General features: G+C 52.7%; 2 protein-coding genes across 6 annotated transcripts in view; both read left to right on the forward strand.

Annotated features, from left to right (window-relative positions):
• The window catches only part of plxnb3 (plexin B3), a 56,397-nt gene extending 36,514 nt beyond the window's left edge, over nt 1-19,883 (forward strand). For both annotated transcript variants that reach the window (XM_029833192.1, XM_029833193.1), the window contains 38 exons: nt 2,254-2,658; nt 2,767-3,499; nt 4,508-4,687; nt 6,139-6,267; nt 6,349-6,449; nt 7,272-7,404; nt 7,948-8,107; nt 8,175-8,283; nt 8,359-8,467; nt 8,624-8,740; nt 9,022-9,135; nt 9,203-9,293; nt 9,409-9,578; nt 9,648-9,799; nt 9,890-9,995; nt 10,158-10,294; nt 11,928-12,104; nt 12,185-12,350; nt 12,439-12,570; nt 13,224-13,328; nt 13,409-13,570; nt 13,662-13,813; nt 13,900-14,000; nt 14,086-14,303; nt 14,377-14,555; nt 14,635-14,701; nt 14,965-15,111; nt 15,274-15,354; nt 15,429-15,507; nt 15,592-15,695; nt 15,770-15,857; nt 16,096-16,262; nt 16,338-16,498; nt 16,570-16,717; nt 16,797-16,861; nt 16,943-17,018; nt 17,149-17,223; nt 17,393-19,883. In XM_029833192.1, the coding sequence (XP_029689052.1) occupies nt 2,270-2,658; nt 2,767-3,499; nt 4,508-4,687; nt 6,139-6,267; nt 6,349-6,449; nt 7,272-7,404; nt 7,948-8,107; nt 8,175-8,283; nt 8,359-8,467; nt 8,624-8,740; nt 9,022-9,135; nt 9,203-9,293; nt 9,409-9,578; nt 9,648-9,799; nt 9,890-9,995; nt 10,158-10,294; nt 11,928-12,104; nt 12,185-12,350; nt 12,439-12,570; nt 13,224-13,328; nt 13,409-13,570; nt 13,662-13,813; nt 13,900-14,000; nt 14,086-14,303; nt 14,377-14,555; nt 14,635-14,701; nt 14,965-15,111; nt 15,274-15,354; nt 15,429-15,507; nt 15,592-15,695; nt 15,770-15,857; nt 16,096-16,262; nt 16,338-16,498; nt 16,570-16,717; nt 16,797-16,861; nt 16,943-17,018; nt 17,149-17,223; nt 17,393-17,497 (5,685 nt within the window). In that variant the 5' untranslated portion in view covers nt 2,254-2,269 and the 3' untranslated portion in view covers nt 17,498-19,883. The remainder of the gene's footprint in view (nt 1-2,253; nt 2,659-2,766; nt 3,500-4,507; nt 4,688-6,138; nt 6,268-6,348; nt 6,450-7,271; nt 7,405-7,947; nt 8,108-8,174; nt 8,284-8,358; nt 8,468-8,623; nt 8,741-9,021; nt 9,136-9,202; nt 9,294-9,408; nt 9,579-9,647; nt 9,800-9,889; nt 9,996-10,157; nt 10,295-11,927; nt 12,105-12,184; nt 12,351-12,438; nt 12,571-13,223; nt 13,329-13,408; nt 13,571-13,661; nt 13,814-13,899; nt 14,001-14,085; nt 14,304-14,376; nt 14,556-14,634; nt 14,702-14,964; nt 15,112-15,273; nt 15,355-15,428; nt 15,508-15,591; nt 15,696-15,769; nt 15,858-16,095; nt 16,263-16,337; nt 16,499-16,569; nt 16,718-16,796; nt 16,862-16,942; nt 17,019-17,148; nt 17,224-17,392) is intronic.
• A 156-nt stretch (nt 19,884-20,039) lies between these two features.
• On the forward strand, nt 20,040-26,565 carry srpk3 (SRSF protein kinase 3). 4 transcript variants are annotated; one of them, XM_011620951.2, is made up of 17 exons: nt 20,041-20,475; nt 20,941-21,022; nt 21,761-22,629; nt 22,765-22,873; nt 22,947-23,034; nt 23,102-23,189; nt 23,265-23,371; nt 23,637-23,802; nt 24,017-24,054; nt 24,449-24,541; nt 24,675-24,720; nt 24,795-25,004; nt 25,071-25,168; nt 25,267-25,374; nt 25,449-25,518; nt 25,595-25,687; nt 25,772-26,565. In XM_011620951.2, exons 1-17 carry the CDS (start codon nt 20,466-20,468, stop codon nt 25,954-25,956), a joined length of 2,460 nt encoding a protein of 819 aa, XP_011619253.1. In that variant the 5' UTR covers nt 20,041-20,465; the 3' UTR covers nt 25,957-26,565. The 4 variants fall into 4 exon arrangements, with proteins under 4 accessions (XP_029690225.1, XP_011619253.1, XP_011619259.1 ...); XM_011620957.2 differs by having other exon boundaries at nt 24,017-24,042; XM_029834365.1 differs by having other exon boundaries at nt 20,040-20,475; nt 25,595-26,565.
• Nucleotides 26,566-26,577: the final 12 nt, after the last annotated feature.

Here is a 26,577-nt window from a genome sequence, read left to right on the forward strand (position 1 = left end):
ACACACACACACACAGTGGATCTGCATTCAGCAGAAGAAACATGAATTTATTTCCTCCCTCTGAGTCTTCTTCCTCATTTTTGACTTTACTGTTCCATCGCCTCCAGCGCTCACACACTATGTACCCTCACACACACCTTCAGATCCCACATCTCTGTGTGTCCCCCCTCATCTGTGTCCCCCTCATCCGTGTCCCCCCTCATCTGTGTCCCCCTCATCCGTGTCCCCCCTTATCGGTGTCCCCCCTCATCCGTGTCCTCGTCCTTCCGCTGTCCTTCTCATAACCTCAGTTTTGTTTTCTGTCTTTGAGCCATAAACTCTTATTCTACCTTTGGACACCCCATAACTTTATCAGTCTCTCTGCTCCATGAATTATAGATGACATCCCCCCCCCCCCCCCCCCCCCCACCCCCCCCCCCCCCCCCCCCACACACCACCACCCACAAATGCCCCCATGCAGGAGAAGGAAGTTATTCCTGTCCAAATAGCAAATCTGACACACCAGTGTGTGTGTGTGTGTGTGTGTGTGTGTGTGTGTGTGTGTGTGTTTGTATGGCCTGAGGCCTCTCAGGGAGTGCATTTGTGTGCAATGAACAGCAAGTGTTCATTCAGTGTGTTTCTGTTTGCAACAACACACAGCAGGGGGGGGGGGTAGAGGGAGAAAGAGGGGGGAGAGAGGGAGAAAGAGGGGGGAGGGAGAAAGAGCGGGGAGAGGGGAGAAAGGGGGGGAAAGAGGGGGAGAGAGGAGAAAGAGGGGGGAGAGGGAGAAAGAGGGAGAAAGAGGGGAAGAGAGAGGGAGAGAGGGGGAGAGGGGGAGAAAGAAAAGGGGGGGGGGGGGGCAGTGGGATGGACAGATGACATTAGACCATATTGTGAAGTCACTCTGGTCTTCTTCATCCAGCCATCCATCTTCTCCTGGCTCCTGCCCCCTAAGCCTGGCCAGCCAGGCCCAGACCCTCCACAGCCACTTTGTCCAGCTCTTCTGGGGGAAACCCGCGGTGCTCCCAAGCCATCTGGAAGTCCCCTTCAGCATGTCCTGGCTCTTCCTGGGACTTCACCAGGCTCCTCTCACTGTGGAGGAACCAGGGAGGAACCAAAACCTCACCCTGAGCCCAGATATTCCGGCCGCCTGTGGCCGTAGTTTCAGCCTTTGGGTCACTCCCCACAGCTGTGAACCATAGGTGAGGGTAGGAACGTATGTCTGCCGGTCAACCCAGAGCTTGGCCTTCTGGCTCCGCCCCTTCTTTAGGGCACGGTGGCGTAGAGGTCAACACTAGTGGTCAGAAGAGTTAACCCTAACCCTAACCCAGAAGGTAGAGGAGGGCAGGAAATCTGGGGGTGAGTTCGCTTACCTGCTCAGGGTCTAGACCTTTGTTCATAGTTTTCAGAATCCATTGAGAAGGTTCTGGAATAAAACTATTAACAGGCAGTGGCAGTGCTGGTTGAGAGCCGGAGCAGCACTGAAGCAAACGGGATGACGGGTCATTGACCGGGTCATGTGGAAAGTCCATGTTCTGGAGAGCAGGGTGCCGTCGAGGAGCTTCCAGAGTGGAGACCTGAGAAGGAACCAGTTTGGCACCAGTTGGAAATAACAGTCAGACTCCACTCTGTCAAAAACCAACCCACCAGAGGTTCAAGTCATTCCGCTGTTGCCATGGATACGCGTGGGTTACCATGGCAACATTACTACAGGCAAATACGATCTGACCGTCGGATGAAAGTGCGAAGCAGCAAAATATTTTATTAATATCTTCAGTTACAAAAGAGAATCAGGAGACTGAGAGGGGGGCCCCACAGGGGCCCCTGCGTCACCTGATCACCACCTGATCACTACCTGATCACCTGACTTGGTGGGTTGACAGACCTGACACCCTCAGCTTGGTCTCACAGGCTCCAACTTCTGCTGCTTCATGTGATTACTGCCCAGCACAAGAGTCTGCTTCCGGATCTGGGGATCAAAGGTCGCTCAGACCGGAGGGACTCGCCTCCATTTGCCTGGATCTAACCCCCTAACCCTAACCCTACCCTAACCCTCTAACCCTAACCCCCTAACCCTTGACCTAACCCTAACCCCTTAACCCTAACCCTGCCCTAACCTTAACCTGGAGTGTCTGACTGCTGCTCATGTTGGTTACCGAGCCAGAAGACTCTGGATCCAGCCTGGCTGAGACCCCTGCGAGAGGCTGATGCTGACCTCATGTGTTTTCCTTCTGACTCTGAATGACTGTTTCTCTCTCCTGTGTCTGCCTGCAGGTAAAGAGGAGCTGCCATGTTGGCCTCCTCCACCCCCCCACCACTCCTCCTCCTCACCTTCCTGCTCCCTGCCATGGTGACCTCTGACCCATCCGTCCGATGGGTGGAGCTTCGCGGCGCCCCCCTCTCTCACCTGGTGCTGGACTCACCCTCGGGCCTGCTCTATGCGGGTGGTGTTGACCACCTCTATCAGCTGACCTCTGACCTGGAGGTGATGGCACACGCCAGGACCGGCCCTCACCAGGACTCCCCAGACTGCCTCCCTCCCATATTTCTTGAGGACTGCCCTTCTGCCACGGTCACACACAACTACAACAAACTGCTTCTTGTGGAGCCGGGCCAGGGCTCAGAGCCCGGGAGCCTGATCGTCTGTGGCTCCGTCTACCAGGGCATCTGTGACAAAAGGTAACGCCATGAGGCCAATATTCCTGAGGAAAGTGGAGTGGGCGGGGCTACAGGAAGGATTCTCGATCTGCGCACATGCACCTGACCTCTTCTTCTCTCTTCCTCCAGGAGTCTGACCAACATCTCACAGTTCATCTATCAGACCCACAACCCCGTGGACACTCAGTACGTTGCTGCCAACGATCCCCGGGTCTCCACCGTTGCCCTGGTGATTACCGCAGATGGCAAACAGGAGGGCGCTGGTGCTGGCGGTCCGATGCGCCTGATGCTTGTTGGTCGGGGCTACACTAGCAAAGGTCCCGGTGATATTCCGCCAATCACGACGCGGCGCCTGTACCCGGTGGTGCCGCCTCGTCGGGCCTTCTCTCAGGAGGAGGAGCTGGGAAAACTGGTTGTTGGAAGCTACTCTGAGTACAACAACCACTTTGTGAAGGCCCTGGCCCACGGAAACCATGCTTACTTCCTGTTCTCGCGGCGGGACATGTGGCAGAAGAAGGAGTACAGGACGTACGCCTCCAGGCTCTGCACCTCCGACCGCAGCTTCTACTCCTACGTGGAGGTTCCTCTAGTCTGCCGGGGCGGCTACAACCTCGCCCAGGCAGCGTGGCTGGGAAACCACACCGGCAAACCTGCCCTCTTTGTTATCATGGCGGCAGGACAGGCGTCCACACCTGTAGCCACCAGTCGCTCAGCACTGTGCATCTATGGGATGGCAGAGCTGGACGCCATGCTGCTGAGGGCACAGGAAGTATGCTACACCAATGAAGGGCGGGGCAGCAGCGGCCTGGAGGAAGCCTACATTGAATATGCAGTGTCATCGAAATGTCTGAAGCTGTCCAATGTACGTTACAAAACACACACACACACACACACACACACACACACACACACACACACACACACACACACACAATGTGTACTTCACTGACTTAGACTCAAGAGTCATATTTAGCAGCGTTTAGCTTGTTTAATGTGTCCACATCATATAGATGCTGAGCAGCTGTCTCAGAGAAGCAGCGTCTGTTGATTTCCAGCAAAATGTCTGTTTATTAACAGCAAAACATCTGTTCAATTAAGGCAAAACATCTGTTAAATTACAGCAAAAAGTCTGTTCAGTAACAGCAAAACGTCTGTTCAATTCCAGCAAAACGTCTGTTGATTTCCAGCAAAACGTCTGTTCAATTACAGCAAAACTGACTGTTTACTGAATGTTTGTGAACTGTTTACTGACTGCTCACTGATCGTTTGCTAACTGTTTACTGACTGCTCACGGACTGTTTACTGACTGCCCACTCCGCCCAAGTGGGACATCTGATGACATCACAGCCGACATGTGATGATATCACAGATTAGCAGCTGCTTTAGTGAGAACCTGTCGGCCCTATCTATCCTGCTGACCTTAATACTGCGTGAGTGAGTGAGTGAGTGTGTGTGTGTGTGTTGGGGGGATTATAGCTGTTATCTTAGCAGCTGGCTTCATCATCTGGCAGCTGTCACTCAAACACAGTTGGACATGCGTGTGTTAGCGACCCGTCCTGGACCGGCTCGGTGTCTGCAGGTGTCCTGTCAGGTGTCCAGGATTTGGTGGACTTGGTTTATCAACGGCAGGAGTGACAGTGGAGGATCTGGAGGAGAATGTGTTTGTTCTGGTTGGCCCACAGCAGGAGGAGAGCCGGAGGTCCTGGGGTCCGGTTCAGGGAGGCTGCATTGGGCTGTCCCAGCCACCCTGCAGGGGGTCTCTCCTGTGTCGTCTAGCCTCAGACGGGAGCTGAGGCCAGTGTTTATAACTCCATTTATGATCATTATTATAGTCTGTCTGTCTGTCCGTCTGTCTCCCTTCATGTATCAGGACTCTCTGTCTGAGTATCCCTGTGGGGGAGAACACACTCCGAACCCCATCGCCAGCGGCGTGCCCCTCCAGGCCACGCCCACCTTTAACTCCACGATCCAGCTGACTGCCGTCACCACAGCAACGGAGGCGGGCCACACCATGGCGTTCCTGGGAGACAGAGAGGGCTACCTGCACAAGGTGACGTCATCACCACATCACACCGATCCAGCGGCGGTTGCGTCCGTCGGCTCTCGTCCACGAACCGTCCACCTGTCTGTCACGGCACAAGCAAAGCAGAGATGGAGATTATTTAGAGTTAAAAACACGTTTAGCAGAGATTAGCAGAGGTGTGACGGACAGGCAAGTCAGAAGCCTGGAAGGAGGTATGAGACGCAGGTCACGTGGTCTCTGCCGTCCCCAGAACCATGCTGGAGGTCCAGAGAACGTGGGTTCACGTAAAAACGTCTATCAGGAGGAGGAGGACACCGTCCACACTGTCCCACAGAGACGAGCAGAGCAGGAATGATTGGGCAGAGCTCCTGGTCAGGAATCCTCCCTGACGGAGACGGAGACCCCCGACGGAGAGCTGATAGATGTGGGGCCACAAGAATCGACATTGTGAAGGGTCACACAAACCTTAGTGGTCAGTTTAGTCCAGGTGCAGCAGTCAATGACACAGGTAACAGCCCACAGCAGGTGTGGAGGATGAGAGCCGCTGGGATGGACTCAAGGCCACGCCAACACCTTTCCCTCCGTTCCAGGGGAGGGTTGTGGTTGAGTCACTGGTGAGAACCATGCACAGGTCAACCGTTACCACGCCCATCCAATACTTCCTCCTTGGGATTACCCTGTAGGAACGTGTGCACGCTCTCATTCCTTCTGCTTGGTATCATCTTTGCGTTCACGGTTGGATCACAACAAACACAGATGCGCCTTATTACACGCTTTATTACAGCCTTATTAAATGCCTATGAATGTAGTAAATGTTTATCTAAGATCAACGGCTGCTGCCCTAAACACATCATATGTGTTCCGCTGACAAAAACACACACACAGGTTATCTTATCTCTCCCAGTCCTCCCTCTGCCCCTCCTGGCTGTGGCGGTACTGGTTATACTGGACAATAACCAGAGCAGATTGTGTGTTCTGGGCTTCAGACGGTGCTACATTTGAACTCCACGCAAACACACCTCTGTGTATTCATGTGTCCTCTTTGTTCATAGCCACAGGCAGCAACTTTATGTGTGTGTGCATGTGTGTGCGTGTGTGTGCGTGTGTGGGGGGGAAGTAACTAACAGCCGTTTAGCTGGAGGGGTTGGCAGCTCCTGTGGCATGGGGCTAAGGCACTAGGGAGTGTGCTCATACTATTGTTTTTGATTGGTTATTCTTCTCCCAGGTGCAGGATGGCCCCGAAACGTGTGTGTGTGTGTGTGTGTGTGTGTGTGTGTGTGTGTGTGTGTGCCACACTAAAAACACACTTTCAGTGGGAGGTGTTGTGGGGAAACACTCTCCCCTGCTGGCGATTTGCTGCTACAGCAGCTGAAACGTCTCCCTCATGAAGTCCTGCTCCTCCTGAAACGTGTCCTTCATGGAGTCCTGCTCCTCTACAGGTGTAACAACATGCCTTTTATCTTGTCCATGCCTGACAGGTGCTGGTTGAGCCCGATCTGTCGGGTCACCTCTACGGCAGCCTGCTGGTGGACAGCGGCAGCAGCATTAATGCTGATCTCCTGTTGGACCAGAGTCAGCAGCACATTTACGTCCTGACCAACAGCAGGGTGAGACGCCACATGACCTCGTCTCTGTGTGGAGACATTACTGTCCAGTGTGAGTGGAGTTTTAACGAGTGTGTTTCTCAGCTGTCCAAGGTTCCTGTGTCATCATGTGAGAGACAGACAGACTGTCAGTCCTGTCTTGCTGTCAGAGACCCCTACTGTGGCTGGTGTGTCCTGGAGGGCAGGTAGGCCTGCGTCCTGCACTCTTCTCTTGGTTCTGGTGCAGCTTTTTGTAATTGTGGGCCAGATGATTTCATTAATTATAAAGATAGAGATTTGAGGTGTGTTGCTATGGAGACAGCAACAGGGAGACCACTGCTGAGGTTGAACAGAATCCTGAAAGGCCTCCTCGGTAGACCAGGCTCCAGAAGGATGGCACCAAGACCCCTGCTGGTGGAAGAGAACCTGAGGCCTCCTGGCCAGGGTTGAAACGTGCACATATGAACGCATGTTCACAGACTCCCCGTTGATCCGAATCACCCAGATATGCTGCAGTCGGATCATCACACTGTTGTTTCTGAAGGACTCAAAACCTCAGATATCAAATGAGATAGTAGATTCCAGATCATTCATTTAAAGGTTTGAAGAGGAGGAGCATCAACCTGGGGACCAGGAGAACCCGGGATGGGATCCTGGTGTAGTGCTGGGAACTGACCTGAGGAAGCCTGGTCAGGAACGAGGGATGGATGGGTAGGGGGGTGGGTGGAGGGATGAGTGGATGGATGGATGGATGGATGGATGGATGGATGGATGAATGAGTGGATGGGTGGATGGGTGGATGATGGATGGGTGGATGGGTGCATGATGGGTGGGTGGATGGATGATGGATGGATGGATGATGGAAGGATGGATGGATGAGTGGATGATGGGTGGGTGGGTGTTTGATGGATGGATGATGGATGGATGGATGGATGATGGATGAATAATGGAAGGATGGATGGATGGATGTAACAGCTCTCTACCTGAGATCGCAGGCGTCTGATTGGTCGTCTTTGTGTTGCCTTCAGGTGCTCCCGTAAACAGCAGTGTCAGCGCCACTCCCAGCCCAACCAGTGGTTCTGGAGCTTCGAGGCCACCAGCCAGTGTGTGAACGTGCAGAACCTGCAGCCAGCCAGTCAGAGCAGAGCTGAGCAGAACCAGGTCAGGCTCTGGGCTCCTCCAGATGTTCCTTCTTCCTGCTTTCATTCATTTCTGCCCAAATTTAATTGGGTCAGTAGAAAATCTGATTAGCTTTGAGAAGCTAATCAAAAGCAGAATCAAATTATTCTGATAAATAAAGCTGCTTTGATTCCAGTATGACCAGTAAAGACCCCAGTCTGACCAGTAAAGACCCCAATATGACAGTATAGTCCCCAGTATGATCAGTAAAGACCCCAGTATGACAGTACAGTCCCCAGTATGACAGTACAGTCCCTAGTATGACCAGTACAGTCCCCAGTATGACAGTACAGTCCACAGTATGACCAGTAAAGACCCCAGTCTGACCAGTAAAGACCCCAGTATGACAGTATAGTCCCCAGTTTGACCAGTAAAGACCCCAGTCTGACCAGTAAAGACCCCAGTCTGACTAGGAAAGACCCCAGTATGACAGTACAGTCCCTAGTATGACCAGTAAAGACCCCAGTCTGACTAGTAACGACCCCAGTCTGACCATCTAGTCTCATGCTGCATGCTGTCTCCAAGGTAACGCTGTCTGTGGTCCAGCTCCCTGTCCTCACCGAGGCGGAGTCTCTGTCCTGTGTCTTCGGGCTCCTCCCTCCTCAGCCTGCCGTCGTCACGGGAACCAGCATCACCTGTCAGTCACCTGTCCCAGAGCTTCTGCCCCCCATGCCAACAGGAAGTGGTGAGTCAACCGGTTGGAGGAAAGCAACAACCTGAAGCAACACATCTGTTTCACTGTCTTCATCCAGATCACATGATCCTTCCCGTGTCACTGGTGTTTGGTCATGTGACCATCGCCACCAGCAACATGACCTTCTACGACTGCGGAGCTGTGAGCAGACTAAACCAGAGCTCCCAGTATGTCCAAACGCAGCAGCCCAGTAAGCACTGTCGGTGACCTGTGATCCAGATGCTGACAAGGATGTTTTCCAGGTGTTTGGCGTGTGTCACCAGCGTGTGGAGGTGTAACTGGTGTCCTCTGGATCAGCTCTGCACTCACAACCACAGCTGTCCCAACCAGCACGTAATCCTCAGTCAAAGGGTGAGACAACCTGTCTCTCTGTCCCTGCGTCCCTCCGTCTGTCTGTCTGTCCCTCTGTCTGTCTGGTGTCTTTAATGTGCACTTTCTGCCACCCACCACCAGGGGTCAAACATTTCACACCCCTGATGTGTCCTGTCCATGTCCCTGTCCCTGCAGGAGTCTCCAGGTCCCACGTCCTGTCCTCTGGTGTTTGGGCTGCAAAGTTCTGCCTTAGTGCCTTTAGGCATGACCACCAGTTTGGTGCTGCGAGGAAGAAACCTGGACGTCTACACTGTGAGGCTGATTTCTGTTCTGGTGTAACTACAGTCGCTGTGTCGCTGTGCGAACGCGTCAAAACACATGAGACTGGTCCTCTGTAATCCTGTTGCCGTAGCAACGGCAGTGCTGGGTTGAAGCTCCTGCAGGACAGTTTAGAGCAGAAGGGGCTGCCTAAAAGTTCCATCTTCATCCTGTAATTCCTGTGTGTGTGTGTGTGTGTGTGTGTGTGTGTGTGTGTGTGTGTGTGTGTGTGTGTGTGTGTGTGTGTGTGTGTGTGTGTGTGTGTGTGTGTGAAGGATGAAGCCCCGTATGAGTGTGTTGTGGAAATCAAAGGAGTCCAGCACAGACTGGCCGCCGCTGTGGAGAAGTCACATGACAACACAGACACCTTCATCTGCAGCCCACACCAGGTAACACGCACACACACACACACACGCACACACACCAGCTGCCTGACTGTCCACCCTCTGTCCACAGTTCCAGTTTGCCCTCAGTCAGCTTCAGTACTCGGTTCCGATCTACCTGTGCAGAGGAGAGAGACGCATCGATGCCTCACCTGGCCTCAGACGTGAGTGTGTGTGTTGGATGTGTGTGTGTGTGTGTGTGTGTGTGTGTGTGTGTGTGTGTGTGTGTGTGTGTGTGTTGTAGAAATGTCACTAACCTGTATTTGCTGCCTTGTTTAGTTCAGCTTTACGACTGCTCAGCCGGCCAGTCCGATTGCTCACAGTGCCGAGCGGTACCGGAGGAGTACGGCTGTGTGTGGTGTCCAGGAAGTCCCTCCCCCGGTTGTGTTTACAACCAATCCTGTAGCAGAACACCTGAAGACTCCTGCCCACCTCCTCAGATTACACAGGTGACTCTGGTAGCCACACTGGCTCATCGTCTATGAGGACCCATTAAAGGGTGTGTGTCCGTCCCACAGGTTCAGCCCCTCTCTGGTCCTCTGGAAGGAGGCATCTTGGTGACCATCTCAGGCTCCAACCTGGGGATGAGATACCATGATGTGGTGGGTGGGATCACAGTGGCAGGTGTGCCCTGCCCCCCCCAGGCTGAAGGATATCATATCTCTACCAGGTGCCTGTCTCTCTCTCTGTCACACACACACACACACACACACACACGCTCAGACTGTGTGATTATGGTGTGTATCATGTGTGTTTGCAGGGTTGTGTGTGAGCTGCAGCCCAGTGGGAAACAGAGGGAGGGGCCAGTCATGGTCAGGGTGGGGGCAGCCCCACCTGGAGAGTCAAGACAGGTGTTCACCTACCAGGTAGGTGGAGTCTTTGTTGACACAACAGCGTCCCGGTGGACGTCTTTTGTCCACTTCCTGGGCACAGATGTTGGTAGACTGATGTCCAGGCGTGTGGCGCCGCTCCTGCAACATGATCACGACAGTCATAACGGTCGGATCCTCCTTGTTTTGTGTCCTCAGGATCCACAGATCTTGAGTCTGGTTCCAGACAAAGGTCCAGTCTCTGGGGGAACCCAACTCACCATCAGAGGACAGCAGCTGCTCACGGGACAAAAGTCCGACTTGAGGGCGTTCCTGGGGGTTCAAAGCTGCTACAGGTGAGTCACATTAGCGGACTCCTGCTACACAACGTGTGACCTTCACTCCCACTGCTGCTGCTACCGCTAGTGCTACTGCTGCTGCTAGTGCTGCTGCTACTGCTGCTACTACTGCTGCTACTGCTGCTGCTAGTGCTGCTGCTGATAGTGCTACTACTACTACTGCTACTGCTGCTACTACTGCTGCTGCTGCTACTGCTACTACTACTGCTGCTGCTACTACTGCTGCTGCTGCTGCTACTGCTACTATTGCTACTACTGCTGACAGTGCTACTACTACTACTGCTACTGCTGCTACTGCTACTACTGCTACTGCTGCTCCTACTGCTACTACTGCTACTGCTACTACTGCTGCTGCTACTGCTACTAGCTGCTACTGCTACTACTGCTGCTGCTACTGCTGGTAGTGCTGCTACTGCTACTACTGCTGCTGCTACTACTGTTGCTGCTACTGCTACTACTGCTGCTGCTACTGCTGCTACTGCTGCTGCTACTACTACTGCTGCTACTGCTGCTACTGCTGCTGCTACTCCTGCTGCTGCTACTGCTACTCCTGCTACTGCTGCTGCTACTACTGCTGCTACTGCTGCTATTGCTACTACTGCTGACAGTGCTACTACTACTACTGCTACTGCTGCTACTGCTACTACTGCTACTGCTGCTCCTACTGCTGCTACTGCTACTGCTACTACTGCTGCTGCTACTGCTGCTAGTGCTGCTACTGCTACTACTGCTGCTGCTGCTGCTACTGCTGCTACTGCTGCTACTGCTACTACTGCTGCTGCTACTGCTGCTAGTGCTGCTACTGCTACTACTGCTGCTGCTACTACTGTTGCTGCTACTGCTACTACTGCTGCTGCTGCTGCTGCTACTGCTGCTGCTACTACTGCTGCTACTGCTGCTACTGCTGCTGCTACTACTGCTGCTGCTACTGCTGCTACTGCTGCTGCTACTACTGTTGCTGCTACTGCTACTACTGCTGCTGCTGCTACTGCTGCTGCTAGTGCTACTGCTACTACTTGTACAATGCTAGTACTTGTATCACAAGCACTCAGTATTGTCATTGTCTAAATGTTCAGAATTGAGAGTCTTATTTTTTATAAAGTCTGGCTCCACCAACAACAAACATCATGTTATGATCATCCTTGTCTCCTTATGTTCCCTTTCCTCCTACATTTATGCCTTTTCCTCTTACTTATGTGTCCTTGCCTACTCCTTGTGGCCTTACCTATTCCTATTGTGTCTTTGTTTCCTTCTTATGTGTCCTTGCCCATACGGAGTGTATGTGTCCTTGCCTACTTCTAATATGTCCTTGCCCGCTCCTTATGTGTCCTTGCCTACTCCTTATGCATCCTTACCCACTCCGTATGTGTTCTTGTCTACTCCTAATGTGTCCTTGCCCACTCCTTATGTGTCCTTACCCAGTCCGTATGTGTCCTTGCCTACTCCTAATGTGTCCTTGCCCACTCCTTATGTGTCCTTACCCACTCCTTATGTGTCTTTGCCGACTACTTATGTGTCCTTGCCTACTCCTAATGTGTCCTTACCCACTTCTTATATGTCTTTGCTTTCTCCCTATGTGTCCTTGTCTCCTCTTAATGTGGCCTTGTCTCCTTTCCATGTCTCCTCTCAGTTTGGAGGAGGTGAACGACACCCACTTGGTATGTCAGACAGCCTCCAGTAACCAGACAGGTGGGGTTGTGGTTCGGGTTCTCTTTGGTAAAGCGGAGCGAACCATTGGCAGCATGAAGTTCCGTTACCTTGACGACCCCGTCATCACCGAGGCCTCGCCTGCTGAGAGCTTCTACGCGTAAGAACTTCATCACAAAGAAGCAGCTGTCAATCAAATCAAACCAAAGTGCTGATGAGGGGATGCCTTCCTGTTGTCAGAGGTGGCCGTGTCATCATGGTGACGGGCAGGAACCTGGACGTAGTCCAGCAGCCCATCTTGGCGGTGTGGGTGGAGCCTGTGGAGGTGCAGAGGGTGAGACGCAGAAGACGGCTGGCTCTGCTCACCTCCAGGCAGCAGCTGGTCTTCAACAGCAGCCTGACAACCGTGAGATCCACCCACCAACCACAGTCCACACCTATGTCCCCATGTACGTCCCCGCCCTTACCTGTCTCTCTCTCCACCTGTGTGTCAGGTGATGGAGCGCTGCTCCATCCTGTCGTCCTCGCAGATGACCTGTCGCACTCCCGAAGTGAGCGCAGACTTTAAAATCAAGGGGGTTTGGTTTCAAATGGACAACGTCAGAATCCACTTTGAAAGCATCAAGGTATCTGCCTGCCTGCTGTCTGTCTGTCTGTCTGTCTGTCTGTCTGTCTGTCTGCCTGTCTGCCTGCCTGCCTGTCTACACATCTGGCTGCCTGTCTCTGTCTGTCTGTCTTCCTGCCTGCCTGCCTGCCTGCCTGCCTGTCTGTCTGTCTGTCTGTCTACCTGTCTGTCTGTCTGTCTGTCTGTCTGTCTGTCTGTCTGTCTGTCTGTCTGTCTGTCTGTCTGTCTGTCTGTCTACACATCTGGCTGCCTGTCCCTGTCTGTCTGTCTTCCTGCCTGCCTGCCTGCCTGCCTGTCTGTCTGTCTGTCTGTCTGTCTGTCTGTCTGTCTGTCTGTCTGTCTGTCTGTCTACACATCTGGCTGCCTGTCCCTGTCTGTCTGTCTTCCTGCCTGCCTGCCTGCCTGCCTGCCTGCCTGCCTGTCTGTCTGTCTGTCTGCCTGCCTGTCTGTCTGTCTGTCTGTATACCTGTCTGTCTGTCTGTCATTGACAGACCTGTACTTTAGTCTGTACTTTACACTTTGGTTACAGGCAGGAAAAGTTTTATTTTCACGGATGCTCTGATTAGCGTCTCTTTGTCTCTCTCTCTTGGTCTGTCTCTCCCTCGGTCTGTCTCTCACTCGGTCTGTCTGTCTCTCTGCCTGTCTGTCTTTCAGGGCCAAAGCTTCACTTATTACCCCAACCCAGACTTTTTCCGTCTCAACAGAGAAGCTCCAAATGCTCCGTATCGCTTCAAACCAGGCGGCGTGATAGCGGTGGAGGTAAAGCTCTTCAGAAGGCTCCACCGACCAGTCACATCAAATTGTACGTCACCTTTCTGCTTTTCCATGGCAACCCTCAGGGCCAGGACCTGACCAGAGCCATATCCAGGCAGGAGGTGACGGCTCGGCTCGGGAACGAGGAGTGTGAGGTGAAAACTCTGGACAACACTCACCTGTACTGCGAACCCCCGGAGGTCCAGCCGATGAGCGTGGATGATGGCAGCGAGCTGCCCAGCCTCAAGGTCTGAACCTCCACCTGATCCCTCAGCCCCAACCAGAACCCAGTCTCCACCTGTCTCTCTGTCTGCTGATGTCCTCCTGTCCATCCATCAGGTGTTCATGGGAAACCTGCAGGTGGATCTGGGATTGGTCCAGTATGACAGCGACTCTCTGCTGTCTCCTGTTCCTCTGGCCGCTCAGATCGGCTTGGCGGGAGGAGCAGCGATCATCATCCTGTCGGTACTGGTCGTCATCCTCATGTACAGGTACCGCATCCTTCCTGCCCGTTACCAGAGCAACAGCCAGAACTGTGACCATCCCCACTGACGGACTGGTTTTTGTGTGCTTCTAGGAGGAAGAGCAAACAAGCTCTCAGAGATTATAAGAAGGTTTTGGTCCAGTTAGAGACTCTGGAAATCAACGTAGGAGATCAGTGTCGCAAAGAGTTCACCGGTACAGGCAGACAACACCGCACCCCAACACCGTGTTCCAGATACAACGTTACACTCTGTCTTCTCATTGTCTCCTCCCTACGTAGACCTGATGACTGAGATGATGGACCTGAGCAGCGATGTTGGAGGACCAGGACTCCCTTTACTGGACTACAAGACCTATGCAGAGAGGGTCTTTTTCCCTGGTCAGCACGTGGCGCCCCTGACCCGACAGCTGGATCTTCCAGAATCCAGGAGGCAGACAGTGGAGCAGGGCCTCCAGCAGCTCAACAACCTCCTCAACAACAGACTCTTCCTCACCAGGGTGGGTCAGAGCAGAGCCACGGTCAGAACCTTCAGACCTGTTGGTGACCGTGTGTTCTGTGTGCATCCTGCAGTTCATCCACACCCTGGAGGCCCAGCAAGGGTTCTCTCAGAGAGACCGAGGATACGTGGCCAGTCTGCTCACCATGGCGCTGCACGACAAACTGGAGTATTTCACCGAGGTGATGAAGACTCTCCTGCAGGACCTGGTCCAGCAGTATGTTGCCAAGAACCCAAAGCTCATGCTGCGCCGGTAAGTGTAGTAAAGGACCTCTGGTGGGTCCAAGCTCTTGTTTGGACCTGTTGGGACTGAATGTTCCTCTGTCCTTCAGAACGGAGACGGTCGTGGAGAAGATGCTGACCAACTGGATGTCCATCTGTCTCTATTCCTTCCTCAAGGTAAAGGTGACTCTGGGGGGTTATGGCTAACCCTCTGACCTGTCTAACCCTCTGACCTGTCTCACCCCCTGACCTGTCTAACCCCCTGACATGTCTAACCCCCTGACCTGTCTAACCCTCTCACCCATCTAATCCTCTCACCGTCTAACCCTCTCACCCGTCTAACCCTCTGACCTGTCTAACCCTCTGACCTGTCTAATCCTCTGACCTGTCAAACCCTCTGACATGTCTAACCCTCACCTGCCTGCCTGTCTGTCTGTCAGGAGGTGGCAGGAGAGCCTCTTTACATGCTCTACAGAGCCATCAAGTATCAGGTGGACAAAGGCCCAGTGGACTCGGTGACGGGAAAAGCCAAACGAACTCTGAATGACAGCCACCTGCTGAGAGAGGACATTGACTACAGTGCTATGGTAACCAAGGCAACGGAGACAGATGTCAGACAGCCAGAGTGTAGTTTAAAATTGAACATGTCTGCCTGCCTGTCTGTCTGTCTGTCTGTCTGCCTGTCTGTCTGTCTGTCTGTCTGTCTGTCTGTCTGTCTGTCTGTCTGTCTGTCTGTCCGTCTGTCTCAGACTCTAACAGTTCTGGTAAAGAACGGAGTTGAGGTTCAGCCCTGTCCAGTGAAGGTCCTCGACATTGACACTATCACACAGGTGAGTAGCTGACTGGTTGTGTGTCACCTGTAAATCCTCTTCTGGCTCACCTGTCTGCTTTGTGTGTTATGCAGGTGAAGGATAAGATCCTGGATCAGGTCTACAGAGGAGCTCCATTCTCCCAGAGACCAGCAGCAGATAGTTTAGATCTGGGTACTGGCACACATTCATGCTCACACGTGCACCAGGTTTGATTGACAACTCCTACTGACCCATGTTGTCATGCGTGATTGACAGAGTGGCGCTCAGGTCAGGCAGGTCACCTGACCCTGTCAGATGATGATGTCACAGCAGTAGTGCACGGGCGCTGGAAACGGCTCAACACGCTGCAGCACTACAAGGTGAGAAGGCCACCACGTCCTCTTGGTCCTGCCTTTCTTCCCAACTGTGACCCTTTACCCCTGTTGCTCTTTAGGTTCCTGATGGAGCAACAGTGGCACTGATTCCTCGCTCTCAGAGTTCAGGTGGAGTTGGAGTCAACCAGGTCTTCCAGACTGGAGAGAGTGAGAGCACATGCTGATATTTAACTATATTTAACTATACATATATGACAGAATAAGATACAGAACACACCCAAAACAACCACAGGTGCCTCTGGCAGCTTAAAAGAACCAGAACTTTTCTCTAGAAGACTATTAGACAATTAGACTGAAGTGACATCTTTCAAGCAGAACCAGAGAGAAGCTCTGTGTCCAAACCACAAGCAATAATATACATACTGTATCTGTGTGGTTGTCATAGAAACCCCCATGCTAGAGGGTGAGGAGGAAGAGGGTCTTCGTCTGTGGCACCTTGTGAAGAGCAGCGAAGATCCCGACATCCCAAAACACCGAAAGAGCAGCATGAGGGACAGGGAGCGAGCCAAGGCCATACCGGAGATCTACCTGACCAGACTGCTGTCCATGAAGGTGACTCGCATGCAGGTGTCTCTGGTGGACTGATGGCCGAACACATTAATCGTCTACCTGTCCATCTTCCTCCAGGGGACACTGCAGAAGTTTGTCGACGATGTGTTTGTGGCCATCCTCAGCACAAAGCGTCCTCCTCCGATTGCTGTCAGATTCTTCTTTGACTTCCTGGACGACATGGCAGAAAAGCACGGTATCGACGACCCAGAGACGGTCCACATCTGGAAGACCAACAGGTGAGAACCACGTAGGAGCACACCTCTGCCTCTGACCTCTCTGTGCCTCTGACCCGCCCGTCCCTCCACAGCCTCCCGCTCAGGTTCTGGGTGAACATCCTGAAGAATCCACAGTTTGTTCTGGACGTTCAGGTGACCGACAGCATCGACGCCGTCCTGTCTGTCATCGCTCAGACCTTCATCGACTCCTGCACCACTTCAGAGCACAAAGTGGGCCGGGTACGAGCTCCCTGCGCTACATTATTAACGCCGCATGGTTGTCACATGTGATCTGACGGTAGAATCTCTGTCCAATCAGGACTCTCCTGTTAACAAGCTACTGTACGCCAGAGAGATACCCCGATACAAACAGCTGGTGGAGAGGTAAGACGACGTCCTCCCGTCATTGGCTGTCGCTCGTTAGCCGTTAAGGTTTACTCCCGTGTGTGTGTGTGTGTATTACAGGTATTACAGTGACATCCACAGCGCTGCCTCCGGCTGTTATCAGGAGATGAATTCCACTCTGACTGAACTGTCTGGGGTCAGTTACTGAAACAACACACGCGTTTGTCTGTCTGTTGCTGCTCTTCCTGACGTCTGAGGGACATCACGGCCTTTATTCTGAGCTATGCAACCTCGTTGACTGCTTGTTTCTGCCTGTTTGTCCTCAGAGTTTTGCCTCAGAGATGAACAATCTTGTTGCTCTTCATGAACTCTACAAGTACATCAACAAGTATTATGACCAGGTGAGACAAATGTGGTCCACTTTCTCCCCCTGGTACGAGTCTTTTGAACGTCCTGGAAATGATCCTAGCCCCATTTCTCAGTCTTCACGGCTGTGCTGCAACAACCTCCTCACATCAGGGAGATAATTGTGTTATTAACATTAGGTAATCTGTCTCCGCCTGCTGTTAGATCATTATGTCTCTGGATGAGGACAGCTCTGGTCAGAAGATGCAGTTGGCCTACCGGCTCCAACAGGTCGCCGCACTGGTGGAGAACAAGGTCACTGACCTGTGATGACCTCTGACCCTAATATTCTGGGCCTCTGCTGATGAAGATTAGGACATATATTCAGCACAGCTGCCCCGAGGGAGTGAAATTACTGGACTATCATCGCTGTCTTCCTGCTGCGTGTCTGCGTGTGTGTGTGTGTGTGTGGGTGTGTGTGTGTGTGGGTGACACTCAGGAGATTCCGGTTCTTTAGGGTCCTTCTCTTAACAGCACTAACAATAATCCCGACCGGGCCGACATCAGGAAACGACAATTGAAAGGATCAGATCAGGGAGATGCGCCCCACCAGCTGCATTGCACTACGTTTCCCAGAAGACCTTGCTGTTTGGCAGGCTGTGGGGAGCGGGGGTTCTGGCCCTGCCGATCACTCGGTACTTTTAACTGCCTTTACTACTGAAACCAACACAGCTGTGCATGTCAGAGGCTTTAACGGGCTGTGCACGACGTCCCCCTGACTGCAGTAATTAGGAAGTTGTTCTGGAAACTCGGGGTCAGGGGGATTCCTCTCAAATTACCAGGATCCTTCCAGGTCAAGCCAGACGTTCTCGTCTTCCTTCCAAGTTCACATTACTGCAGGTTTAATGAGTAGCTGTGAAATCTTTTACTGAGCTTTTTGACTTATAACCAGTTTAAAATCCTTTTACCTGTGTTAATGTAATGATAAACAGGCAGTTTTGTGTAATTGTTTTAGAATTAACGTAAGATCCTAAAGAAAGAAATGCTGACTACTGAAGGTGAATCTCGACTCTTGATACTGGTGGCCTCCACGTGACATTCAAAAATCTGCCTTTCACACTTCTGAAGAACACATGAGAACACTCGGAAACATTCCCGTTGTTCTTGAAACTCCTGGCACAAACTCCAGAAACATTGAAACATGTAGTTGAACCTGCTGAAGAGGAAAGAAAAGTGTGTGTGTGTGTGTGTGTCTCCAGGTCCGTGTGTGCTTGCACTAACTTATATGTACATACTCTAAGTCCTATTTATACCTATTTATCCCAGCTGTGCCTTCTGTCTCGCAGCTAGGTGGCGCTGTCTGTCTGTTTGGACCAACTGTATATAAAGATGGATGGCGGAGCTCAGCGAGGGTGAAGCCACGCCCCCTTGGGAAGTGGCACCTCCATCTTTATAAACAGTTGTCATTGTAACAGCTTTACCGACTGTGTCTAAGTCAGTCGTAGGAAATAGGAATTACTCAAAGCAACAGGGACAAACTGAGTCATGTGACCCAGCTCCATGAATGACTGAATCCACGTCAACGTAACCTGATTCATTGTTGGCTACAGCAACAAAAACCCCTGCAGCTGTCAACTTATTCACCCTGTGTGTGTGTGTGTGTGTGTGTGTGTGTATGTGTGTGTGTGTGTGGGATCCTAGAATAAAGAGAGAAAATACACAACTGATCATCAGCAAGTGTTGCTGGTGTTTATCGCACAACTCCGTGATGACACGTGGATGAAATAGACCCTCAGAGGTTTGACGCTGAAGGTCTGAACATGGAGACACTCCATAAGGTTTTTAGCACGAATCTCCAGCTGATATCACAATATATGATGGAGATTTGCACTGCACTGAATTGCACTGCAGATCACGGGTGGGTACCGGTCCACTGACGCGTCTGCGGCTGTACCGGAGGCAGCAGAGGTTATCACCGCCGGTGTGGAGAAACAGGCAGACTCAAGCGTAAACGTTGTGGTGGGAGCTGCCACCTCAGTGTGCTGATGCTTGCTTCGCTTGTCGCCATGGCAACGTTTTGATCTTGGGGGGTCATACGCAGGACAGCTGAGCTAGCGTGGCGGGCTGAAGCGGACTTCCTGAGCGCCACTTCCTGCATTCACGATGAGTGTTTGAGCTGAATCTGCTGCTGACCCTAAAGAGAAATGATGGTTTTGCCTGACCTCGCAGCTTCTGACCTTTTCCTCCTTCTATTTCTGATGATTTTTGCCGTTTGAACTGAACGTCTCGCTGTTTTTTGTGTTTTGAGCCCGTGTGTGACCTGTAGTTGTAGTTCTCTGCATGCATGTGATGAGTTACCTGCTTCTTAAAGCATCCTTTTGAAACAAAGCCAATCTCGAAGCACAAATCTTGAACCTGTGACACCTGATCACTGTACAGTTTTCTAACCTCCTGAAGAAACAGCTCCTCTGTTTATGACCCAGACTTTTTTCTACAAGGGATATTGTTTAAAATCAAAGATCAATGAGTTCAGATTGCTTTCCTATTGACTATGTACAGTTTGTTAACAGTGTGTAAATGTGTCTGTAAATACTAGTCAGATGATGATGATGATGAAGAAGACCCGTCAACTGCAATGGGAGTGTGTTTTTACTGTTAAAGCAGGAAGCCAAGCACAATTTTCATCATGTAAAATAAAATTATAATTTTAACAGTTTCCTGTCTGCAGATTGCTCTGTGGTGGTGGGGGGGGGGGGTATGTTGTTGGGGGGACATGTGGCCCCGGACAGCGCGGCCCAGGTCCGCCCCTGGTCCGGTATGGCCGGCTGACGCTCGGCGTCACTGCGCATGCGAGAATCAGGGTGTCCGGTGTCAAACTGCAGCTGTTGGGCGCTCGCGCACGGTACCACCAAGCCACCACAGCAAAGAAAACACACCCAGAATAACCCGACAGACCTCGTGCTGAGCCGGTACCGGGAGCTACAGCAGCGGTACTCTTCGCACCGGACCGGACTGATCCGCTGCCGGAGGTGGGCAGCTGAGGGACCGCCAGCCGTTATCGAACCGGACCAACCGCAAGGCCACTGGCTCCCGTCCACCTCGCTGCACCGCAACGTCCCACTGAGTCGGGCCGAGTTCTGGGCTAGCCGAACCACCTCCGCCCGTTCTGGCTTCAGATTTGACCCCCGTCTCACAGTGATCCCATCCAACTAACGGCGCCTGGCGAACCAGCAGCTAGAGGAGCCCCAGCCCACAAGAACCACGTTGACCCGGTTTGGTTCGGGGACCGGGGGTCAGCATGTTAATAGGTAATCTGCACAGTAGCCGGGTTGAGGTTCTGGAGCTCAGGTTCGACTGGCGTCGGCTGTATTTCTGTCAGGGGCAGACATGCTAACATGCTAAGCTAGTGGTGAAGTCACGGCACCAGACTGATGTCCTCGCGCGCTTCAAACTGACGCACAAACCGATTCAAAGCAGAAAAAAACAGTTTAAGTGTGGAGGAGGCTCAGAAAAAACGATTTAAGTGTGGAGGAGGCTCAGAAAAAAACGATTTAAGTGTGGAGGAGGCTCAGAAAAAAACGATTTAAGTGTGGAGGAGGCTCAGGTGATGGTCTAAACCTGCTCCCAGCGCGGAATTCATGTCAATATCAACTTTATTCCTCGCTGCCGTATCCTGACAAAAAGTGTTGTTTTAATAATTATTGAAATCAAGACAAATTGGTGACGTTTCCTCAAAAGTACATTATAATCACAAGTGGTGTCTGCTGTCGCAGGGAACGGAAACACTGCCGCCAACGGCAAGAAACACCGGAAGCGATGCAAAAAACACCGGAAGCTCCGAACAGATGACAACAGGTGAGACAACACGCGTGCGCGCGCACACGCAGAGCCCAGGCTGTCAGTATCCAGATCTGGGTTTCAGTTAAATGATGGGAATATATATAAAGCAGAATTAGCCACACAAGGGTTGGAGTCTGGGTTCCTGGTGTCGGTGCCGCGTGGTTCTTGGGCCGTGATCTCATGTCCCGCTCAGCCTCGGGACCATGGCTGCAGCCTCAGCAACACAACTCAGGTTGGGTTGATTAGAAAGGGATTAAATAGTAAATGTTTGTAGCTATTTTGGGCTCTTGAATGAAGCTCCCGACAGGAAACTCAAACTGTTTTTTGTTGCAGGCACGATCAGGTTAAAGGTTGAAAGCATTAAGGGGGGGGGCTCCCTTTGACGTGCTTCTGCACCGGGCCAATGTTGCCCCACGTTAGTGTTCCCTGCTAAGCTAGCAGGTCTTCTGCTGACAGAAATAGGTTCAGTGCTCAGCCTGGAGAACTCAGCGCCAGAAATAGAACCAGAGAATGAATCATGATACCACAACACATGCACACACACACGTGCACACACACACACGTGACTTCAACTTAAATGTTTTATTATATAGCAGCTAGAAGAAGATGTGAGTTTGGAGGACACCTTTGAAATACAGATTAAAGTGTTAATCATTGTAGGCAAATTTCTCAGTGTCAGTTCAAAGCCCTTCCACAGGTGAATCAGTCAGGTGAAGCTTCCTGGGCTAAAGTTCCCTTTTCTTCTGTTTTCAGGACTGATGAACTTTGCAACCCTCAGAACTTAAATGTAAAGATTACCCCTCTGACCATGGAGCAGCCTGCCAATGGCCCAGGGACTATTTTGTCATCTGAAGATGCGCCACAAAGCACAGAAGAGCCGCACGAAGCCCCTAAAGCATCCCAGCAGACAGGCGCCGTGCCGTTACCCAGGGAAACCCCCTCCCTGCCCCCACAGAGCACCCTTCAGAGCCATTCTCCTCCTCCCCTGAGCATCCCAAAGACGCCCTCGCCCTTTCTAGACGTCATAAATATCCCTCTGCTAGCTCCTGAAAGTACCCTCCAGACCGCTGCGCTACCCTCTCTGAACGTGGCGACTTCTCTTAAGATTTTGAGCCGCTCGCTGTCCGACGCAGGCCGCCGTCCCGTCCTCTGTCCCAGCCACCCGCTCCTAGTCCCCCAGAATTCCTCCACCGTGCCTCACAGGACTCCAAATACCTCTCTGAGTCTTCCTGAAGACCACCCGGTCGCCTTTAAATCACCTCCGAGCACATTGCACAGTGTTTCCCAGAATGCACCTGAAATCCCTCCAGCTTGTGCTCCGCCTTTTGCTCCCAGCCCGCCGCTAAGCCCCTCCCACCCCGAGCCCTTCCTGCTGAACTCGGTCACCTTCACCTCCAGCATCTCGTCCCACCTGCTCTCTCCCGTCTGCTCCACGTCTTCCTCTGGGCCCCGTCCGCTGGACTCTTTGGGCCCTCCCGTTCCCACGATGCCCTCCGTCGCCCCTCAGCTGATCACGCCGCCCCAGATGCTCAGCCCACCCCCTCCTGAGTTAACCCCGCCTCCAGCCCAGCAGCTGGGATCTGACGATGAAGAACAGGAAGACCCCACCGACTACTGCAAAGGTGAGAGGAGCCGCCTCAAATTCAAGGCAAAGGTCCCACGCTGGCGCCAGCGTTGGCGTCCAGGAATGGGACGAGACAGGAAGTTCCTCCAGCACGCCGTGCTCTCCCGTACAGTTTGTGCCCTTTGTGTTGCAGGTGGTTACTACCCGGTGAAGATCGGTGACCTGTTTAACGGGAGGTACCATGTTGTGAGAAAACTGGGCTGGGGACATTTCTCTACTGTGTGGCTCTGCTGGGACCTGCAGTAAGACACACACACACACACACACGTGCACGGATTGATTCTGTCCCACTTCCTAAATCTGTGTCCGTTTCAGGAAAAAGCGTTTTGTGGCGTTGAAGGTGGTGAAGAGCGCTCCCCATTACACGGAGACGGCTCTGGATGAGATCAAACTTCTCCGATGTGTGAGTGACTCTTACATTTATGCGTGTGCATGTGCAGCAAAGCCATAACCTCCACGTGCGTGTCCAGGTGAGGGACAGCGACCCCTCTGACCCCTACAGAGAAACCATCGTCCAGCTGATCGATGACTTCAAGATCTCTGGAGTTAATGGAGTCCGTATCCTTCACCACGTGTGCGTGTGTGTGTGTGAGCGTGCGCGCCCCTCACTGTGCTTTCCTCAGCACCTCCCAGATGTCTGCATGGTTATGGAGGTTTTGGGACATCAGCTGTTGAAATGGATCATCAAGTCAAACTACATGGGCCTCCCTCTGGTGTGTGTGAAGGCCATCATCAAACAGGTGACACACACACTCGCGCAGGAGAATCTCGTAGGCGTTTCCGTGGTTACCGTGGCAGGGAAACATCAGGCTCCGCAGTCGGTGGCTGCTGGTGACTCCCACATCTTAATTTAGATGGTAACGGGACACTTTTGACCGGGTCGTGTTGAGGCTGGAGGACCGATTGAGCCACTGGTTCTGAGTGACCTCAGACAGGCCCGGGATGACCCCCGCGGTGCTGTGCGGTGGCGCTGTGCGCTGAGCTGTGCTCTGGCTGTGTTTGCAGGTCCTGCAGGGTCTCGACTACCTTCACACCAAATGTAAGATCATCCACACCGACATCAAACCAGAGAACATCTTACTGGAGGTGGAGGAGGTGTACATCAGGAGGCTGGCAGCCGAGGCCACCGTCTGGCAGAGAGCTGGAGCCCCGCCCCCCTCCGGCTCATCAGGTAAGGACCCATGTGTGTCCTGGACTCCAGGGGACGTGTGGACAGTTTACCGTTTGTTCTTGGGAGCTGTGGTTTCTGTTCTGTGGAGACAGACGGGCACTCCTGGCTGTCTGCTTCCCCAGCTGTCGTCTGGCCATTTCTCTGCCTGTCTTCCTCTTTGTTTCCCATTTCTGATATTCTCTTCCTGTCTGTCTCTCTTTGCGTCTCTCTCTAGTTAGCATGGCTCCCAGGGATCTGCAGGTGAGTGTCCAGGTGTGTGTTGTGTTCTCCAACATTTCTAGAACGTGTCTCTTTAACTGGGGGGGGGACACCAAGGTCCCAGAGTCTCCCAGGTTAAATACAACTGCAGCCTTGGGATGTCAGAACATTTCTGGGAGTTTTACCGTAGTTTGTCCGGTAAAGGTTCTCATTCGTCCAGGTCGTAGTTATCCAGAGTGAGACCTCTGCGTCTGTTCTCCAGAAGGCTTCTTCAGTTCTTCTCAAGAACACATAGTCCACACAGACGTCTAACTTTGCATAACTGTAGTTTGGCTGGTCGGCCTGCTGTGTGTGTGTGTGTGTGTGTGTGTGCGTACGTGTGTGTGTGTACGTTCCTTAGTGTGTAGAAACCTGACTGGGTGTCTGTCTGTCTGTGGGTCGGTCACAGGTTGGTAAACTGTCCAAAAACAAGAAGAAGAAGCTGAAGAGGAAAGCGAAGCGTCAGCAGAGGCTGTTGGAGGAGAGACTGGTGGACATACAGGTACCTGTCCTGTCCAGCCTAAGCCGAGGCTTGGACCACGGTTAGGGTTAGTCAGGGTTAGTTAGTGTTACATTAGCCTTCAGGGGAGCTCCTTCCTCCTAAAGAAATGCCTCCGTGCTTGTCTGTCCTTCAGAAAATGGAGGAGGACGTGGCGCCGGCTGACGGCACAGACAGTAACGGTGAGATTCCTCAACATTAGTTTCTACGCTAACAAGATGCTAAAACAGGAAACTCTGCTCCTCTCGGTCGGCAGCTGTGAACGGAAACGCTTCCTGTCCTCCAGCCAATAGCAAGGCCAGCTCAGAGTCCACCTGCTCCTGGTCAGACGACAGGTGCAACGGCCACGCCCCCGGACGCTTCTCCAGCCCCGCCTCCGGGTTATCGGGCTTCTCCAGCTCCGTGATGTCGGCGACATCCGAGTCGGCCCTTTCCACTCAGTCGGGATGCTCGAGCGGGCGAGACGGTAAGAGCTGGGAGGTGGACGAGGAGGATGAAGCTCCGTCTGAACCTCGCTCCCCTTCCCTTTCAGCCTTCAGCGCCTCAGAGTTCATCCTCAGCCCGCTGGATCCCGGCAACGCCCACAAACTGAAAGTGAAGATCGCCGACCTGGGGAACGCCTGCTGGGTGGTGAGACGCCGTCCTCCCCCCTCCCTCGCTCTTCCTCTGTGGTGTCGGTGTGAAGAAGCGACCCATTCCAGGCCCTCTCTGTCTGCTTCTCTCCCCAGTACAAACACTTCACCGAGGACATCCAGACCAGGCAGTACAGAGCTCTGGAGGTTCTGATCGGAGCAGAGTACGGCCCTCCCGCAGACATCTGGAGCACTGCGTGCATGGTACACACACACACATTAATAACAAGCACAGCAACACCCCCAGAGTGTGACATGCCCACTGCTTTTGTCTTGAGGCGTTTGAGTTGGCGACGGGAGATTACCTGTTTGAGCCTCACTCGGGTGAAGACTACACCAGAGATGAAGGTACCGGTGCGCCTCGTGTCTCCACAGCTCTGACCGTGACGACGATGACAATCCCTTTGTGTTTGTTTGTGCTCAGACCACATCGCTCACATCATGGAGCTGCTGGGGTCCGTTCCTCTGCCCTTCGCTCTGTCTGGCAGGTACTCCAGAGAGTACTTCAACAGGAGAGGTAACGTCTGGAGCCTCAGCTGTGGCTACGCCTCTTCGCTCTCAGCCCCTTTGGCTGGATTCTCTAATTCCAAACCCCTTTCAGGTGATCTGCGGCACATTTCCAACCTGAAGCCGTGGGGTCTGTTCGAGGTGCTGTTGGAGAAGTATGAGTGGCCCCTGGATCAGGCTGCGGAGTTCAGTGACTTCCTGCTGACCATGTTGGAGCTGCAGCCTGACCGCCGAGCGACAGCGGCACAGTGTCTGCAACACGCGTGGCTGAACACATAGACGGGCCCGCCGAAGCGTTCCGACTCCCGCAGGACACAAAGGCGTCGTGGAGGAGCAGCGGGCACTGTGACACGAGGCCTCCCAGCGACGCGTCGCTCCTCTTGAAAATGGAGGTCAAGACAGAGTTGTGAAAGGCGGCGTTCCGGCCCTCCTGTCCACGCTTCTCGTTGTGTTTCCCTTCATCTCAAATAAAAGGTTGAATCTGACCCCCTCCAGTTTCAGGAGGCATCACAATACACTGAAATAGAAACGTGGACTCAATAAAAAAAGATCTATTGAGACAAAGGAGACGCAGCGACTGAAAAGCTCCCGTGACAGGATGTGACATCAGCATGGTTGCTCCTGTGACAGGATGTGACATCATCAGCATGGTTTGGGCCCACATGCCGGTGGTGTCCCCTCCTCCAGCCTCAGACCTCCCTGTTAACAGCTGATTTTTTATTTTATTTGAATTTCAACGTTTGTCTTCCGTGGTTTGTGTCTTTGAGACAACCCATAGTGACCCGGGGGGGGGTGACTGTGGACCAGCAGGGACGTGTTGGTTCACCAGTAATCACCAGTAAAGTCTCACCTGTTTCTATCACCAGAATAAACAGTGCCTTACAATGACTCCGTCCCCTC

This window comes from Takifugu rubripes, chromosome 3 (genome assembly GCF_901000725.2).
Source record: "Takifugu rubripes chromosome 3, fTakRub1.2, whole genome shotgun sequence".
NCBI lineage: Eukaryota > Metazoa > Chordata > Actinopteri > Tetraodontiformes > Tetraodontidae > Takifugu > Takifugu rubripes.

What these genes read in the sequence shown, in the direction of transcription:
- srpk3 (XM_029834365.1), top strand. An exon ending in CTCTGGAGTTAATGGAGTCC is followed by an intron (nt 23,190 to 23,264) that starts GTATCCTTCACC and finishes AGCACCTCCCAG; the next exon opens with ATGTCTGCATGGTTATGGAG. An exon ending in AGAGACTGGTGGACATACAG is followed by an intron (nt 24,542 to 24,674) that starts GTACCTGTCCTG and finishes TCTGTCCTTCAG; the next exon opens with AAAATGGAGGAGGACGTGGC.